Source organism: Drosophila willistoni (genome assembly GCF_018902025.1).
Source record: "Drosophila willistoni isolate 14030-0811.24 chromosome 2L unlocalized genomic scaffold, UCI_dwil_1.1 Seg139, whole genome shotgun sequence".
Lineage (NCBI taxonomy): Eukaryota > Metazoa > Arthropoda > Insecta > Diptera > Drosophilidae > Drosophila > Drosophila willistoni.
In genome coordinates this window covers 1759574-1779823 of record NW_025814046.1, presented here as the reverse complement: position 1 = coordinate 1779823, position 20250 = coordinate 1759574, and the positions used below count along the sequence as shown (strand labels likewise).

The window sequence follows — 20250 nt, the reverse complement described above, 5'->3', positions numbered from 1 at the left end:
CAGCCCGCATCTACATATAGCCATAAAAGGCAATCAATCAACGGAGGAACGCGCTTTCCAAAGAAAGGCAACAAAAATAACAAACAACAGCAACAACAACAAAAAGTGCAAGCCATGTCAGTCAAGTCTAACGACAGAAAAAAAAGCAAACACACACACACAAAATGTTGCAGCTAATTTTAGGCCGAAATCTTTTGCGTCATTTGCATATATATACACACATATAGTATATGGATGGAAAGCAGGAGACTTATGGAATGAAGATTCTGAAGATTTAGTGTGGGTTGGCAATTGGCACACGCACAAAAAGGCCGACCGACTGACTATATGCATTTCGCTTTTGGTTTAGTGTTACAAATGCAAATCTGCCGACAAACGCACTCAGTCTTCTTGATAAATCCCTTTTGGCTGCCAGAGACACTCCCGTTACGTTAGCGATTTCCACAAATTTGATAAGAGTACACACATGAAAACAAAATAACAAAAAAAAAAAAACTGAAAAAAAACAAAAGACTTAAGCCACAAACCTGGCTGCGTTTGTGATAACAACTGAGAGACTGAGGGAGAAAGGTAGGCAGAAGGAAAGCGTTAAAGTGGGGATACATTGGCTTAGAGGGATGGGCAGATGGCAGAAGACAGAGAGCAAGAACAAGAGCAATAAAGCGAATGATAGGCGTCTCTGCTTTGGATACGCCTTTGACCCGCAGCTAAAATGTTGCCTGAGTATGTTGCGTTCCATGTTGCTTTCCCATCATTTTGATACCCTGCAAACAACAAAACCAAAAAGGTATTAATGGCAGATCGTCAATGGCATATAATATTTGCAAACTAAGAACATAGAGAGAAAATAAGCTATCATTCATTCGATTAGAATATACATATGAAAATCTTCTACTTTAAAATGATCCTAACACTAGAAGGGTCGCTTACGTTTCTTTTCGTTGCCTTAGTAAGGGTTTCGCCCCTAAAACTTCTTAAAGAATTGGCACGTATTGATTCTTTGGTTGATTTTTCTTTATATATTCTCTTGGAATCTTCTTCTTTTGTTTGTTTCTGTGTCGAAAGAGACAAATTGTAAGGACTCTCGCAATATTAAAACACTTCTATGGTGACTCAACATTGTGACCACCTTTGTCTGTCATGCATTTGAATGGAGTCTCCAGAATCTAAGATTCCCCAAATACAACTTAAATTTTGAACAATTTTTTACATAAAATTTTATTTCGACTCCGTAAATTAGCAAAGTACACTTTAATACTAATACCTTAAACTTTACTTTATTCAAAGGATTTAAAAAAATCTAAAAAAGTTGAGACTTTTGTTTTCTGATTATGGTTTTTATTGTAATTATAATTAAAATTTCAACTTGCTGAAAAATTCGTGGATTTATTTTGTCCCATGGTATATGATTATGTTATAAGTTTCATCAATCTATTGCTAAATTTTGAAATATCTTAACAAATATATGTAAAAGACGATATGATTGTTTGTTGAATCAAAAACTCAGTACATTTTCAATTAAAAAGCTCTTACAATATTTGTTACATTAAGTGATGCCTTTTTGAAATAATCTTCTTCAGAAAAGACCTTGACCAACTCTTAAGTCAAGGTTTGAATTTAATTTCCAAGAGATCGGAATGTAAAATTTACAACATATATTCATCTACACATTATTAAAATAATTTTAGCAAATTTATGAAAAGTTTATAAACTTAGATGTAGGAATTTGAATTTCAGGGATTCAAAAAAAACATTCACCTTTTCTATAGAAAATTACAGGATATTTCCACTTCGTATTCTATTTCGTGTTAATACTTTTCAATTTTATAAATGTTTTTTATTATTAAGCGAGACGTGCTTGGCATAAGCCATGTATGTACCTATGTATGTATATAAATCTGGCTTGCATTTGCCATGCATTTGCTATGCATTTTTAATTTAGAAAAGACGCAAAGCAAAAGAAATTAAAAAACAATATTTAATCTACGCACATAATCTGCATTTTAAAATTGACTTTCCCCGCCAGCTCCTCAGTTGCCCCTCTGCATGGTGTAAGTTAAAAAAAAAAGGGTTGGAATCACTGCGGATGGGTGTTGACCATTTAACGCGCTGGGAACAACAGCAGCAACAACAACAAAAAAAACTCTAAGCAAAAATAAAAGAAAAACACAAAAATGTTGTTAGATTTTTATCGTCATTTCATATGAAAAGAAACTTGGCAAGTGGCCAATAGCCAGTTGAGGTTGAGGTTGAGTCAAAGCCCGAAACGATTTTTGACTTGGACTTCCTTGAAATCAAACTTGGTTTGATTCTTTTAGACTTGTTAATCCTTTGACGTGATGTCTGCTCATAATTTGCGCTCATATTTCATGTGCTGGCCCTTTATTTCTTGTTTGCATGTTTTTGTTTTTTCTTTTATGATTTTTGATGGCTTTGGCCTTGCGGCATTTTTGAAAGGTTCTCTTGATGTTGTTGTTGTTGCATTTTTCGGTATTGAATATGCCTAGAGAGAGAGAGAGAGGAAGAGGGGGAGAGAGAAAGACAACGACGCGACGTCGTCCACTTGCTGTTGGCGGTATCGTAAATCATTTTGGTGACAGTTTATGCACTCCATGGGTATTATTACATCAACTACGTTTCGCCAGATTCTCTTTATTCATCGCATCAGGCCGGCAAGAGTCCCACAATTCTTTAAGAATTTAGTTTTGGTTTAGTTTTAGTTCATTTCAGTTCAGTCAACTCCCAAAATCACCTCTATACACACATTCTAAATGCCAATTCAAGACCAGGCTATAAATAAACAAAATGAGGAGAAGAATCAAGGCAACGTTGCTCTTAATTTTAATGAACCATAAAAATTCACACGCACGAGAAAGGCCACAAGCAGAGAGAAAGAAAATATTACGACTTCTACCAAATACAGGTGACACAGACAGACCTCTTACCAATTCTCATTCCCATTTGAGGGAGACCTTTCTTTAATGAAATTTAAATACGCGCTAACAAACAAAATCAACAGCTTAAAAAAGTAGCTGGAGTTATATCAGCATCTGTTTTTCTCATCAAACACACACACACACACACACACTCACATACACATAAAAAGTGGTCAAAATTCAATGGAAAACTATTAAACACAAATGCTGGGCCACGTTTATCCTCACAAAGAAGTATCTCAAAAGAATCTCCCCAAAAATCTCCGACAGCAACAACAACAACAAAAAAATCTCTCACAAACAAAAAAAAAATAGGGAACATTTGCTTAGAAATTAGAGCCCAAAACAAATGCCGCAAAAAAAACCTGAGAAACAGAGAGAATCAGGTAGAGAAAAACACAAAAAATGGAGAGAGAGAGCCAAAGGGATTAAGTGATAGTGGCCAATACAAAATAAGAGACACACACACACAGAAAGAGAGAGAGAGAATTGATTGAGACTGGTTTTTACCTGGCCTGATCTGTTAAGCCGCTGTTAACTAACAGTTCACAGCGTTCTGACCACTCAACCTGACTGGAGGCTCAGAACCCTCAAAAAAAAAAAATACAATTCATTAGCTTGGAGCTCGTCGCTCCGACCGGTTCATCGGTTCTCAGTTCTCTCTCGATCTCGAACGTTTCGACCAAAAACATTTGCGCGTGCGCGCGACAACCCACGCGAGATTTTTTCAAATGCAAATTATTGTTAACAACAACAAAAAACAGCTAAAAATTTCGTCATAGTGTGAAAGTAAAACAAAGAAGAAAAAACCAACAACAAAAATATATAATTCTTTGTTAAAGGAAAAAAAAATTACAGTTAACCACACAAAAGAAATTCATCAATCTTTGGCAAAATAAATGAAATATTACGAAATAAGTTGTTAAGCACAAAAGAAGTAAAAGAAAAAGTCAAATAGAAACCACCAACGACAACAACAACAACAACAAAGTTCAATGAGTAATCTGTATTTGTGTGTTTGTGTGTGTGTTTTTGTTGTGCCCATGTGTATGTGATTTGTGGTGTTAATTGATTGCCAACAACAAAAAGTGTTAACAAAATTTAACGGCAATTTATGTAGAGCAGGAGCAGCTACCTAAACAATCATTTTGCATGAAAAGCAGTCGTCACACACTTTTTTTTTATTTGGATATTCATAGGTGAGATATATGAATATTGGAATATAGGTACACATATATATATCTTTTCAATTCCCTTTGTAATTAGCGTCATGCTCTGAAAATTGGGTTAAATATGAATATTATTAATGTGTGCGATATTGTGTGAAAAGAAAGTTTTTCTGTCAAACCACACAGAAAGTCTATATACTATATAGTCACTTTTTTTTGGCATCTGTCTATTTAATGTATTCGACAAATCAGCTTAAAGTTTAACTTGTATTGTGTTTAACTATTGCTAACTGGATATACCAGAAAATATATAAAAATTAAATATCATTTAGATTGCCATCTTGATAATATTTCATATGATTTTTTTATGCTCCACCTTTTATATATTTAAGAAAGTTTTGTAACGTTAAAAACAAATTTAATTATTGTAAAACTAGTTGCCAAAAAAAGTAAAGAACTGTCTCCCAAATTCTTTTTTCTTTGGTCTATTTAAAATAATTTTTTTTATTTTAATTGAATTGTTTTAAAAATAAGTGCCTAGGGAAAATTATTACAACGAATTTAAAACATTATAAATTTTAGATTTTTATGAAATAATACATAAATAAATGTTTTAGATACTTGTGAAATTTGCTATTGACAATGACACTGAAAATGTAAAAAAATAAACTTTCAAAGCTTACAAATTTCAAGCAATATATTTATATATTTTACATAATTTTGAAAATCGATGAACTAATCGATTATTAAGTGAAATTGGATAAAAACCAAAACTGAGTTAGAGTTAGAAAACTCAAGTACAGAAATTAACAAAAGAAAACTATAAGGTCATCTTCCCTAATGCACATTTTATTAATTACTTTACCAAGAAGTTGATTAAAACTTGCAGAGTATTTAAGATCGGCCCATTTTTAGGAAATCTGAAACCGCTTTTGTTAAATACTTAAAAAGAAAACTCAAAATTGTCGGCTAAAGATAAAGAAAAAAAATGTTAGAAATTAAAGTTCTTTTTCTTAAGAATAATTATTGTACAATAATAATTAAGTTTTCTTAGTACGGGAACATCACACACTAAAAGCAAGTTAACTCAATTTACATATCTCAAAAGAAAGAGAAATAAAAATCTGAAGAAATGTATTAATCAAAAACGTTAACGATAAATTAATGATCCCATCTCATTAATTATCTGAATCAGAACTACAAAATGCACTTCAAGCTGCGTTCGATCCCAAATGCCTTTTTTTTAGCTCATAAAAAAAACCTTTTATTTTTAACTTGAAAAAGGTTTATACCTATTAAGCAATTTATTAATCATAAATTTCTGTATAATTCTCACATTAATTTCCATAAAAAATTCCGCATATTTTTTTTCATTCAATAAGTTTGAAACTGAAACTGCATAGCAAAGCAAATTTTTGCATATTTTTTTTAGCTCATTTATTTATGCACATTGGAATACTATTCCCATAGTGTAATTATTGTTATTTAATTATAGATTATGCAAGTGGCAAATGTGTTCGTTGATTAGAGAGAACTATTGCACTTCAAATGGATTAGTTGATGAACTTAAACATATATTCTTTAGCCCTCAATCATGGGGCTTTTAATCTTCTATTGGCTAAAACTTTTCTCTACATTCATTAAATCTTATTTTCCTATATATAGATTTTCGGTATTCTTTTGAATTTAACTTTAATTGCGTTTACCTAGATCTGAATAATATGATAATAGAGAATCGTTTTTACATAGAATTCGAACTAATTGCAGAGGTTTTTTTTCTTTTGGAGTGTCAATCAATATGTTAAATTAAGCCCTTTCCTATTCATAATGGGTTAAATATATAGTTTCATGATTTTTATATCGATGCGCCCCTTTTTAAATATTGTAAGCGATCTTTAATTGAATAAACTTGTTATTTGTAATAATTTTTATGGGAATTTATCTAATGCCCATTGTGTTAAAGGAAAGTATGGAAATATTTCAAGCTATTCATTATCAGTGATCATTAACCAACCCACTCAGTTTAGATTGACAACTTAATGGACCTCTCACTTCCCTCCCTCTCTCTCTCTCTCTCTCTCTCTCTCTCTCTCTTTCTCTTTCTGACTGTCTTTCTTACTGTCTCTATCTTTTAGTGTGCCGCAACACCAACGCAACAAACAACATTAAAAAAAAAAAACCTTCATCTTCTATGTCAAATGCATACAACATACATATAATATTGACTTTAAAAGACATTTTGCCCCCTTTGATAGCGTTTGAAAATTTCACTTACAAAAAATATAAAAGAAAAAATAAGGCGGACATCGGCAAGACATTTTCATTTTCTTATTGTATTTTTCTTGTTTTCTGGGTCAAAAGTATATGGCCCATCCTCAATGAGGATAGATAGGCCAAGCCCAATGTGGCAAAACAGGGCCCAGCCTATGGTTAATTCTCTATTTGTCTCTCCAAAAGCTGCAACATTTACCTACAAATAGGTGGGATGAGATGAGAGAGAATGGTTTAACCAAAAAAAAAAAAAAGGGATTTCCCTTTCTCAAACCCAGAGTCAAAGAAAAGAACTCAATCAAAGTGACATAAAAACTAGAAAAAAGAAAAACATAAGAAAAAAAAAAGTAACAACTTTCGTTCAAAAAGGCAAACAGAATGAAGAACAGTTCGAAAGAGTAAAAAAAGGTGCCAGAGCAAAGGTAAAATGGAAATGGAAGACCTAAACAATAAACACTCGTAAAGCATAAATTAAAGTCAAACATTGAATGCTCAATGAACTTTTTGAGACACAACGCTCCACTGGCCAACTTCAAAAGGCAACGGTTCTTATTGACAGCAGGAGGCGGAGACGGTGAAGGTGAAGGAGAAGCAGCCATCTAAAGGTGGCGCAACCCAAAAAAAAAAAGAAGCAAAAGAGTCATATTATGCTCGAGCAAATGTCACTGCATTTCGGTTTCGATTTCCTGTGACATATCCCCATTTGGTTTGGTGGTTCTCCATCATTCAACTTCAGTCCAATCCAAACCATTCCACTTCCATTTCCACTCTTCCTTCGTCTTCTATTGATTTCATTCATTAGCCTGTTTGTGCATTCAGCGCATGATTAATAAAAAGAACCAAAATGAAAAATTCTACGTTATTTCCCACTCTCTGACCTAAACCGGACAGTCAGACAGACAACTCGGACTCGGACTTGGCTGATTAGTAAGCACATCAACATTTCAATAAAAAAAAAACCAAGTAACACACAGAAACAATCAAAAGAAATATACAAATAACTTTACCCTTTGTCGTTTTTGTGGCTTTGCATTTTAATTGCTTTTGATTTTGTTTGCTGCCTGCCCCCGCCATTTATGATTCAAAAATTGGCGGTTATGGGGCGCGTTCCAATTGTTAAATTTAGCATGAAATAAATTACAACAACAACAACGAATGTACATACATATATAAAGCAGGTTGACTTATTTTTGAGGTTTTATATTAGCCATTTAAGGCTACGTTTGAATGAATTGACCCTGGCATATGATTTCCATTGAAGGGTGTACTAGAAATATATATTAAATTGAATGAGAAAACAAGATTGAAATCCATAATTCCAGCTACTATTAGTTATGCCCCTGACAAAATTCATTTTAATGGAGAACTACAACTAACTTGTATGAAACAGATTGTATGAAAAGTTTTTATCGAACAGTATAAAAGATTGATCTATTTATAAGCTAGAATTCAAGCTTAAATAATTGGTTTAAAAATGGCATCCGACTAGAATTAAACACTGATCTAAGTACCTAATTGACTGTTAGGTTTTAGTTAGTAGTTACATTTTAATCGTACATTCATTAACTCATATAATTGTTATCTCATTTTAATTTCTGATACAACAATATACAAAGAAATTTAAAGTCCATTCAACAAAAGCATTTTCTAATCAAAAACTAATTAAAGTAATTTAAATTATACTACTTTAGTAATTGTAAGGACCATCCAAAGTAAATATCTAGTACATAGATTAAGTTCTAATATTAAAAAACTTGTTAAATTCTCTTTTCTGAGGTAATTATAATTATAAAGTAACTAAAATGTAATTGTTTTAGCCAATGATGGTGTTATTTTTTGGTTTGGTCTTTTTCTCACTTCCCTTTTTTTAATGATTAATTTTCAACAACCAAAAAACAAACTTTTCCTCATATAACGATGGTGTCTGAGGGGAGGAATAACACAACAATAACAAATTCAACAGAGATTCTCCCTTCGGTTCACAAAACATTCAGCAACTTGACAAATGAAAGCAAAAACCCGAACTGTCCACAATAAAAAACCAAAAGCGTGCAAAAACCAAAAAAAGAAAAAGGAAAAAGACCCCAACCTAATAATAGAAAATTAGTTAAAATATAGACGTAAAAATACCCTGTTTCATAAAGAGATAATCAATCCGAATCATAGGCCTATTTAGACATTTGAAATCTAGACTGTAAAAAATATTAAAGACATTAACGCTATTGAAATTTTAGTTTTTTTTTGTTTTTTTATTTTAGTTTACCTTTTAAGAATTCCTTCATCGGGGAAGGAAACATGACATGAGAAAACATATTCAAGTAATACCAAAATAGTTAGTAAAATTATTAAAAATATATTTTCATCTTTAAGAAGCCAAACCTATGTTTTTCAAAATGTCAACATATTTCAGTTTGAGATTCTTGAAAAAACCAGAGGTTTGGTTTTCTGAAAAAAGAGTCTAAAGGCTTAGATTGATATGAATATGTATGATATGCCAAAAATAATTATATCTAATTCAGAAGTCTTACAAAAATTTATAAACAAGTCTCTGGTCATTAATATTTATTAGTATAACTTTTATCCAATTTAAGATTTTTCCTCAAAATTCTATAACTCAGAGAACCATATAATTTAGTTATAAATTTTTAATATCTCAATCGTCTTAAGCAAATACTGACTTAAAAACAGAAAATTATATGTCACGTTGATATGTCTTTAAAATATACATACGTTGTCTGATAGATAGATAAATATATCTATAAATATATATTAATGTATTTCTAATTACATATGTATGAGTATGTCGTGGACTATATAATTTTAGTTATTTGTCGTGATTAGAAATTTATTTAGTTTATGTGCTCAATTATTGTACAAACATTTCGTCTAGCTTGGTATACCCATTTACCCTCCCATTGTTGGTTTGGTGGGGGGAGGAAAATAAAAAGAAGTCAAGAATGGTCAGCGTTAATTTTTCAAGCCAGACAACAGAAAAACCATATTATTTCATTTATTTACATCATCATGGTTGGGGAATGGGATGAGAGGGAAAGGGGAATTTGGATAGAGACTAAACAAACGCAATGCTGTCCATTGGCCGGCACGTCATTAGTCACACCACAAGTGGAAGGGGGTTGACAGGGTGACTGTTTGTAGTGGAAGGGAGGGAAAGAGATCTGAAACCAACAACCAGCACCAGCACCAACAACCAACCAACAACAAAAGCTGTATGCTATGAAAACCCGCGGCCAAAAGCGGATAAAAAGTAATCAAAAGCGCTAAGAACGACATAATAAGGCAACTTGTGAGCGAGCCAGTGGAAGAAGGACTCAACACGGTGAAGAGGGGAACTGTGGGGGGAACCAAAGCTACAGCACAGCTGAAGTTGAAGGTGTTCCTTCTGGCGTGCTTGACAAAAAGCAAAGGAAATGAAATCAAATAATGAAAAAGTGTATAAAAAGGAGTCTCTTTCTCTCTCTCTCCCTCTCACTCTCTCTCTCTCTCTCTCTCTCTCTCTCTATCGTTCTCTTGTCGTATCCATGGCAAAAAATAGGAATATTGCGTTTATAACCATATAGCCAAGATGCAGAGACAGTAAGCGAGATGTTGGAGCTGGAGTGAGATATGCAGAGACTGAGAGAGTCAAGTGCTGGCTGCGTGGGCGGACGCGGATTCTAAGCTGATTCCCCACCCGATCCCGTCGTGCCGCAATTTTTTTAAGCCGCAGCTTAAAGTGGTGACAACAACTGCAACTACAGAAACTCGGCAACTGGATATGGCTTTGGCTTTAGCCCAATGTTGTCAGCCTGGAGTTGAGTTGCATTTTGTAAAACTCTTTAGTGTGATTAATGTGCCAGTCCAACACACACACACACACACACACACACAAACACCCCAAGTTTCTGTGGGTGTGTTTCCCTTTATGAGCTGTTTCTGGTCTGCGACCGGGATATGCTCCTTACACTTTTCCTTTTTTTTTTTTGCTAGAGCTCCGTTGCTGCCGCTTTTGTTGGCTCAAACAAAGGCCACCCACCTATGCACAGACATTCAGCTAGCACACACACACATACTCACTTCTTTGTGAAATACATATGTATATATATGTATGTTTTGGGCCGTGTTGTACATAGCTGCCCTAATCCTTTTGGCATTGCATTTATCGCACTTTGCCTTTACTTAATACTCTTTAAGAAAGGTATACAAGACTTTTACAATTATTTAAATTAAAAACAATTTCCTTTTCTTACTCACTTTATGCAATTTTAGCAAGACAATAGAAAAATCAATCTATCAATTCATTGAAGAGTAATATACATATTAAAAAAAGGTTGTATAATTAGCTTCTGAAAATCGTTTCCCTATTCCAATTCTAGTCTGACTATTACATTAATTTTTGTATTATTTGTCTGTAATATCTTAGAGTCAATGAAATATTTCATTTAGTAAGGAGGATAAATATTTTAAGCAAGTTTTATAGGCAGAAATTATGCACTTTAAACAAAGTTATTATGAAATTTGTTTTGTGATTCTTTAAAGGGTATATTATGGTCGCATATTTACATTTCATCCCGCATATGTAGCTTTCCGTTTCGTTCTTTTTTCGTACGTTTCTTACTTGGTTCCCCTTCCTTTTAAGCTTGATTTTTTCTGTTTTTAAACATTTTTTTTTGCTTTTTTTATGGCATATTCTCATTATGTGCTTGGCCTGCGTCTTGGGTTACATTTTTTTTTTTTTTTGCCATAGGAGCATAACTCCTTGTCGCCTTTTCCTGTATGAGTAGTTGGTGCATCATTCACCTCATTCTCAGTGCTTCGCATATTGACTCTTTGGGGGCTTCATTTGTTCAAGTGTTTTAGCCCCTGGGCCTGATGTCTTTGTTTCCTAACATGGCCCAAAGAGGGGAACTAGCAACAGGCAACAGGATGTTGAAAAGGATTCATACATATATGTTTATATCTCTTCTCATTTTTTTTCCTCTTTCTGGTGCTTGCTTGCTTATTAAAAAAAGAAGAAAAAAAAGTAATGCAAGCCTTTTGTGTGGCTTCAAGCCAAGTCATCTCATTTCATGTCAGTCATAAATTAAATGAGTTTCGATGCCTAAAGGGAGTGCTTGACTGGGTTGCTTGAAGTGAAGTGGTGGACTGGACTAGACTAGTTAGGGCCACTTTTCAGTCAAAATGAGAAATGAGAGCACGGGGTTGTCATGTTACTTGGGGTTAGGGGTGGAGCGCCAGTGCAAATTAATTAAGACATTTTCGATGAGATCTTTTCTAAAAACAAAAACAAAAAAATAAGGCGAGACGAGGCTAAATACAAATTACGATGGCTCAGCACTTGAAACTGTGTCATTGTGTGACATCAAAAGCAACAACAACTAAAAAACCCCCAGACACGTACAAGCCAGGAAACAAGTCGATGTCGCTGTCGTTGACTGGACCAATCCTCTTCTGTCTCCTCCTGCTGCTGCTGCTGGTGCTGCTCCAACCAGAGACACAGAGCGAGAGAGAGAGGAAAAAGAGTCTCTGGTGGCATCAATTTTTGTCCAGTAGCCAAGAAAATGTCACGTTTCCACATAAGTTACAAACAACAACAACAACCGTCGAGCCACGTTGAGCGTGAGAATTCCCCGACAATTCCCCATCTACAGCTCCTTCTCCCAGTATTTGGTTTTTTTAGTATTTAGTATTTACCCTCTGTCTGCCTCTGGTTTTGCAAAAGAAAAGGTACTTTCCATTGGTGAAAATTAATTGCCAATAAGACTGAGAGAGTTAATTGGCCAAAGTAATTTCACTCTTGCACATATACATACATATATTGTCTTAACTTTATTGTTTGCAATTTTTCTTTTATTTAAATTGCAATTGATTGATATATAAGATTTCGACAAGCAAACTTTATTTTCATTTGCTTTTCAAATTTTCACTCTGATTATTACAAACTCAAAAAAAAGAGGTTACTCGCTAATTTTCTGCCAATTTCATGCTAATCGAATATTGCTATATACTAAAAGTAACTACTGACAAGGTAAACAACTTATTTTAAAGCTTTACATGAGTTTTGTTAACTGCTGAATCAGAGATAAGAATGCGCAACCAAGGACCCCACAACTATTAATTTAATATTAGTTTAACCTGTAATTAAATAGTTTAAATATTTATTTAGCTTCTTTAAGCCAAAAATTTGACTTAAGATTGCTTGTGTAACAAACTTAATACAATATTTAAAATTTTTCTAATTTGGAGTACCAATTTCTTTACTTTCATTTCTATTTATTTATTCTCGTTTCAACAGTTGAAGCAAATATGTAGTAATTTGTTTAGTATGACTTACATTCCATTTACCAAATTTAAGACTTAAAAGTAGCAAAAGAAGCCACAAACGAACTTTTTCAAAGGCAATGCAAAATTAATTTTTAGAAAATTTGCATAGCTTTTTAAAGTTATTGAATTATTTTACACAATGTTTACCAATTGTCCTTTTCGGTCATAAGATTTTTTGTTTAATTTTTAAAGAATACATATATTGGAATTGAATTTGAAAACCATCTGTTTTTTGCCGGAAACTGTTTTCGACATGATAAGAAAGTCCCTCTCTGACAGGTGCAAGGAGATGACTTTGGAGAAACAAGAAAGTCTTTCTAACCGGAACTTAACAATGTGTGAAACAGATGTTTGCCAACTTCCTACTTGTGTTCATCTAAACTCACCAACAAGTTGCCACATTTTTGAGCTTTCCTAATGATTGCCGGTTAGCCGCTGTTCAGGTTTTTGCTTCCTAACAACCAGCAGGGAAGCAGTGCCCACTCCATTTTTAACTAATTTATATTCTAAGTAATGAAAACATTGGAAAATTTATTAAATTTTAAAGCCTTTAAGCCAAAAACAACAAGATTTAGTAAGCCAAAGAGCAATGCAATGGTCGTAAAATGTTTTATGGTCATCTTTTAACGAGGCTTAAATGCAATAGCAACAGCAGCAGCCAACAAACAACAACAACAACAACAACATACAAACAGTTGTTCTTGCACCAGTTTAAATAGAAAAGCAATTACAAAATTTCCATTTCTGCACGCATGTATGCAGTTAGGGAGAACTGAGAGTGGTTTGTAGTGGTGTAAGTCAATTGGTCAGCAGCTGTGGCCACTTTACTAATTGCCAACTAATTTACTAAGCCGAGCAAACCTCCTTCCTAGTTTATGGAATCTCTCAACTACGGGAACCATATGCAAATGCCAAGATAGAAGCCCAAGGGATAGTAGGAGCTTCGGGGGCTCTTTCTATATCCATCTTGCTCACTTTATGTGTATGTGTGTGTGTGTGTGTGTGTGTGTAGAAAATCAATGCCAATGCAAAGGCAAAGGCAAAGGTGATGGCCATGGCAAAAATCTCCCAACCATTTGCCTTTTCCTTATTCTTGTAATCAGCCGCATTTATGTTTGCCCATAAAATATGCAAATATCCTTTAAGTACTTTTAATGTCTTGCCATTTGTTGGCCCCCAAAGTCCGAATCCCAATGTCGACCCATACTCCTCCATAGTCCTCTTAATGGCATCTTTTGGCATTGTCGCCATGGCCAACAACGTCTCCAAGAATATTTTTCTGGACGCCGCTGGAGTCATCTCTTGTCTATTTATATGCATGTTTGTGGTCTGCATTTTCGTTTTCTGCACTTTGCCATTTTTACCATCTTCTCTTTTTGATATTTTCTTCGTCGTTCCTATGCAGTTTATGGAGCTCATAAATAACACCTTGTATATACACTTATGTATGTGTGTGTGTGTGTGTGTGTGTGAAGAATAAATAGCAAGAGGAATGGTCTTATTATTTGGCCCTCTCATACAATTTACACAGTGCTACAAAATCATGAAATATGGCATTGACTTGGCATATGTTTTAGAATGGGTCACACACTTACAAACTTCTTGGGAATCCAAAAGTTATGACTGTAATAGGTTTTAGAGAATGTCAAATTCTTGGCACTCAAAGAGAAGTCGCTCTAAGACTTTGTGGCAATAATAAATAGAATTTAACTTATGATTCAGTCGTATTACTATAGGTACTTAGTTACTTGGAATCGTTCTAATGCTAAAAACGTTTTACAAAATTAAGTAAAGCTAAATGTGCATTGAGCAGTTTGGTCTTTGGCTTAAACAAAAATCCATAAATTTATTGACAATGAAGATCTTAAATCAGTATGGTTTGAAAAAGCGCATTAAAAACTCCCAGAACTATGCTTTAGTTTTCTGATTGACTGTTAGTCCTAAAATCGACATAATTTTATTTTTAACAATTAATTAATTATTCTAATGCAACTTTTGAAACCACAATGCCTTTAATTTTACTATTCTTATTCGCTTAACAAATTCGAAAATTTAGAAACCGCAATTCCCCTTAAAGTATGCTTTAATTTTATAACTGTAAGTCGCTGAAAGAATTTCTAAATAATGACAATTAATAGGTACTTACTTTATTATCTTAAATTACGATTCTCATTGCTTATAATTAATAAAATTTTGTCGTTTCTCTTTATTTGCAGAGTGAGGATTTAGCGACTGAGTAAGAGAGTGACAGAGAGAGAAAGAGATAAAGGGAGAGATCAGAGCCAGAGATTTAGAATATACAATTCGCACACTGTGGCCAGGAGGAGAAGAGTAAAGCAAACCGAATGCAGTATCTTAACTACGCACTGCAGACATCCACGCGACTGCTGACCCAGCACACTAATTTGACGAGCAGCGGTTACTGCCAGGAGGCAGCAGCGGCGTCGGCGGCCGGAGCCACGCCCAGTGAGGAGGAGGAATTAGCACACGCCTGCTGTAGACGCGGTGCCCAGCTATTGAGACAGCGCCAACAGGAGTTGGCCAAGCGTCGAGCTCTCGAAGATCAGCTCAACGCCAACAAGGAGGAATACGCAGCAGAGAAGGCACAAGAGAACAGCGACTATAGTGAGGAGAGTGAGAGCGAGGAGGGAGCCGTTGGCGGGGAGCATTTGCCCACACCACAGCCAGTCCAATGAAATTTACTATCATTTAATGTGCAATTGGCGCGCAGCAAACTGCTCTCTTTCTTCAATCGCGATATGGCCGCCACCGATGGTCAAATCATATTGGCCGCCTCTCGCTTTGGCGATGCCTCGCCCGTCTATTTGCGCGACTTTTCCAAACAACCGTTGCCGGCGGTGGCCAAAATCCTTAAGGGCCAACATCAGGCACTGGGTGTGCCCACCCTGTCGGCCCCATCGCTCCAAAGTACGGCATTATTTCTAAGCGCTGGTAAAAAATATCAAATCCTAGCGCAACCCATCAAGATCAAAGAGGGTCGCAAGCCCACCAATGTGGGTGCCAAGGTGCTCATACCCGAGACCTATGGCGGTTATTTTGAGTTACTCAGCGAGGATGGTCGTTCGACACGTTGCATCGATTCAGTGCTCGAGCTGGCACGGCGACGCAATGCCCGCGTCCTGGTACGGGAGACGTTTCGCTGCCAACAAATGAATCGCACCATACATGCTGGTGAACTGCTCACAACCATGAACGACAATGGCAAGTACCTGCAGTGCCGCAACATTAAGGATGAGATTATCAATCTGCCCCTCGATACCAAAGCAAAATTCTCGCCCATAGCACGAGAGGATAGCATTAGCGGTGTGCATACCGTTAAGAATTTGCTACTCAAACGAATGCCAGTGATTGTGAGGTGAGTCTTGGGACAAGCAGTTTACATCCTTTTTGATAAATACATAAGTTATGCTCTATATTTTTGGATATTCTCTTTCTCTTGTCATCCCTGTATTTAGATTGGTCCATGGCAGTGCACCTAAGGGCCTGAAACAACCCTTTGTACCCGAACTTCGTCTTTTGGGCTGTGTGGAAATCGATCGTATATTTGCTCTGCCTTTGCAGAAGGATACAGATCTGGTGCCAGTTCCCCTAAATGCCAAGATCAAGCTACAGCGGGCCAAGAATATGGAGCAATTGGAGCATTTTATTGAATATACACGTTTCCTGGACAAGGCGCAACGTCTGTTGTCCGATGCCAGGGATCGCCTGCAGATTGTTGATCTCAAGCTGAGCGAAAAGGAGAAAAAGGACTCCAAGTTCAGTAGTCGCAATGGCCAGCGGTTTCCCATTGTGATGTTACCCTCGGCTGCCGGAATGGCCAGTGGCCTGGCGGAAAGTGGCTATGTATTGCGTAAGAGTGCCAGTTGTGATTCGTGGTCCAAACAACAGCAACAGGTTATGAATAGTACTGAAATTGCCGAGGAGTATAATGAAATTGATCATATTTATGATTATGTACGCGGCCTGACGCCCCTCTCAAAGGGTTTGGCACGTTTCGAACCGATCTGTGAGTCACCCACACTGAAGTCACATCACACGGATAGCGGCAGTGGTAATTATTGTAGTTTGATTAGGGCTCCGATACATCATCAGCAACAGCAGCAGCAGCAACAACATCAACACCAGCAGCAACAACAGCAACAGATGAACAATTACAGCAGTTTGGAATCGAATAAGCACAGCAGCAGCAATGGTGGACATACACAGCCACATCATTCGCATCACCTGGTCAATCATTATCATCATAGCCATATACAGGAGGATATTAAGCCAGTGCCGCCGCCAATTGAGACCATACCGGGCAAGAAACCGGCGGAGAAACGTCAACGTCCCACACTACCAAAGCTTTATATCAAGAATGCCAATGCCCATAGTGCTGGCAGTAGCAGCAATGGCAATTCCACCGGCACCAGTCACAGCCATAGTCACAGTCACATTCACAGTCACAGCCACAGCCACAACAGTCACAGTCATGGACACGGTCAGCCAACAGCAGCAGCAGCAGCAGCAGCAACAACTCCCAACGGCAACACAGCTGTTGCTGTGGCCAATGCGGCAGCTGCTGCTATTGCCGCCTCACACCATGCCCATTCCCATAGCCATGGCCATAGTAATTCCTCCCACACGCATTCTCATCCACATTCACATCCACATCCGAATCCTCATCCCCATCATGGCAAGGTGCTGACACCCAATAACCATTTGCCATCTAAGGAATCACTGCTGGAGCCGCAATCACCGCTCTTTCACATTAGGTAAGATCCAATCAAAGGAATTCCCTGGCGATTGAAGATCAAAAGCTAATGCATATCTGTGTTTATTCTCCCTTTCTTTGCAGATACAAAAGTCTCAGCAGTTTACAATTAACACCGGATAACAATAATCCTGGAGTAGCCAATACGCCGCCTGCGATCTCAGGCCATACTAACAAGGCGGCGTCGGGAGTGGCTGCCTCTCCGGGCACACCGCCGGATGTGGTGCTCAAATGTGGTAGCATCCTTAATTCGCATGGCTATTTGGCTGCTGCTGCTGCTGCTGCTCCACATTCGCATTCGCATCCTCACAGTCATAGTCACAGTCGTAGCTCCAGCAGTAACAACAATAGCAACAACAACAACACCAACAGCAGCCACAATCCACGTGAGGGTACATTGGACTCATCGCGCAGCGGTGGACGCACTTCAGGCGATTCCAATAAGCTGCCCGAAAAGAAAACACGGCGCTTGTCCCGACCGCGTAGCCTATCCAATCTGGTCTGGGATTTGCGGCCATCCAAAGAGAAGTCGAAGAAGAAGCTCTATATACATCATTTTGATCAGCGGCAACAGGCGACGCTGTATCTGTAGAATAGCATAGACAGAATGATGATAATGATGATGATGATGATGATGATGATGGTGATGATGATTATGATGAAGATGATGATGACGTAGAGTAAAGAAGAGGCCAAAGCCAAATTCAACTCCAACTTGTTTCCAGTTGCCATCGACCCCGCATCTACAACAGCAGCAGCAGCAACAACAACAACATAATCCAAGCAACAAACAACAACACAAACATCTACAAAAACAACAACAACAACTACAACAACATTTTGCACGCTGTGTGTGTTCCTGCAGGTGAGTTTTGTTGGAATGATGGCAGTTTTGGGGGAGGCAGTCAGTGGGGAGGCGTGGCTCATGCAAATCGTGCTGCGTTTTGATTGTTTTCCTTATTAAATTCGTGCAGTCAACACAAAAAATATTAAAAATAAATAAACAAAAAAATCAACAACAAAAAATAAACGAAATAATCATGATTTAGCTAATTTTATTCATTTCTTCCTGTCTCTCTCTCTCTCTCTCTCTCTTTCGCCCTTTCTGTTGCAGCTTTCACCGTTTAGCTTGCAGCAACAATTTTTAATTAATATTGAATTGTGCCTTTCCCTGCGCTTTCCTGCCAATCGTCAAATCCCCCAAAAATATGCTTTAATAAATTCCAATGAAATATTTTTCATGAATATTTTGCCTGGATTAAAAATGATTATGATACGGAATGATGTTAACGATGACAAGGAATGATAAACACACAGCAACAGCAGCAACATCAACAACAACAACAACAGCAGCAGCAGTAATTACATGCAATCAGGCCCGGCAGATAAAATGTATATAAAACCCATAATGATTTACTTCAACATTTCCAAAAGGTTTATTAATTTATTTCTTTCTTTAAATACATAAATGAAATTAAAAGTGTTGCAACAGGAAATTCAATTTGTAGTGTAGATAAAGTCGTTTTATACAGTTGGAAAATATTACACAAAAAATTTTCCACATGTTTTCAATATAGAATTGGCAAAGATACATAAATTTAAAAAAATTATTTACCTGTGAATCTTAGACTTATGATGTGACTTTTCTAATTGCCATCAAGCTCATGAGTTTCCATCTAGAAGAATTGAACTTTTACAACTTTTTATAAAGTAACTAGCAAGAGCATGATTTAATATATTAAAATCTATATTATTTTAATGATAATTCCATTGAAATTATTTCCATCTGACTTCGTGTGAAAAGAAAGAATAACAAAAAACCTATAAAAATATTGACGATGATTCACTATTGTCATTGGGGATTAATTCCCTTTTGACACACTTTGGGGGAATTCTTTTTAATGCCGGGCCTGCTCACACACACACACATATACATATACACACACAAAGACATATATACCAACACATGCATACACATATATTACACATCAAGTCTATAAAATTGTGATTTTAATTTTATGTTTTTAATTTAATTCTATCGAAAATCATTTAGAACTAAATAACTAAATAGACGAAAGCCATTTTTGTTGCAGTCAAAAAAAAAAAACATTTCAAATGAAAACGAAAATCCAAAATCAACAGAAAATTTATATCAAATTTACGTATATACATATATATATAAACATTAGCTATATATAATATATGCATACCTACATATATTAAAAACCTAAGCCTATCTAAAGAGTAAGCAATATATTACGCAAATCACATTTATACATATATATATATATATATATATATGCAGATATATATAATATATATAGAGAATGTTATGCAATTACAGCAACCTACAAAAAACAAAAAAACAAAAAACAGCAACAACAAATAGAAAAACAACAACAACTATGCATATTAAATAGCTAAAATGAATTTATTAATTATTCTCCTCATATTTTTAAATGTTGTTTGTCAATTGTGTCTAAAACTGTGTAAAATTATCAAAATGCAATTAAACTATTGTAATATTATTAAATCTTGTTAGTATTTAATTTGCTCAGAGCCAGGAGTTAAGTTTATCACCCCCCCTCTCCGCCCCTACTCTCCTCCTCGTTCTACTCCATTTGCAGTGTTTGCATTGGTCTTAGTCGTTTAGTCTGTACATTTTAGTTAATATTTTATTGCTTAACCTATGGCATACAATTTAGAGAGTATTCAACTATTATATACATATAAATATATATATATATATATAATTATAATACATATATATTACTGTATT

General features: G+C 35.8%; 1 protein-coding gene across 2 annotated transcripts; it reads left to right on the top strand.

Annotated features, from left to right (window-relative positions):
• The first annotated feature begins 3968 nt into the window (after window positions 1–3968).
• LOC6638506 lies at window positions 3969–19607 on the top strand. 2 transcript variants are annotated; one of them, XR_002724127.2, is made up of 5 exons: window positions 3969–4135; window positions 14914–16073; window positions 16174–17472; window positions 17556–18336; window positions 18586–19607. XR_002724127.2 is itself a non-coding variant. In XM_002061453.4 (4 exons), the coding sequence occupies exons 2-4, from the start codon at window positions 15457–15459 to the stop codon at window positions 18061–18063; spliced, it is 2424 nt and encodes an 807-aa protein (XP_002061489.1). In that variant the 5' UTR covers window positions 3969–4135; window positions 14914–15456; the 3' UTR covers window positions 18064–18450. The 2 variants fall into 2 exon arrangements, 1 of the variants encoding a protein (XP_002061489.1); XM_002061453.4 differs by lacking the exon at window positions 18586–19607 and having other exon boundaries at window positions 17556–18450.
• Window positions 19608–20250: the final 643 nt, after the last annotated feature.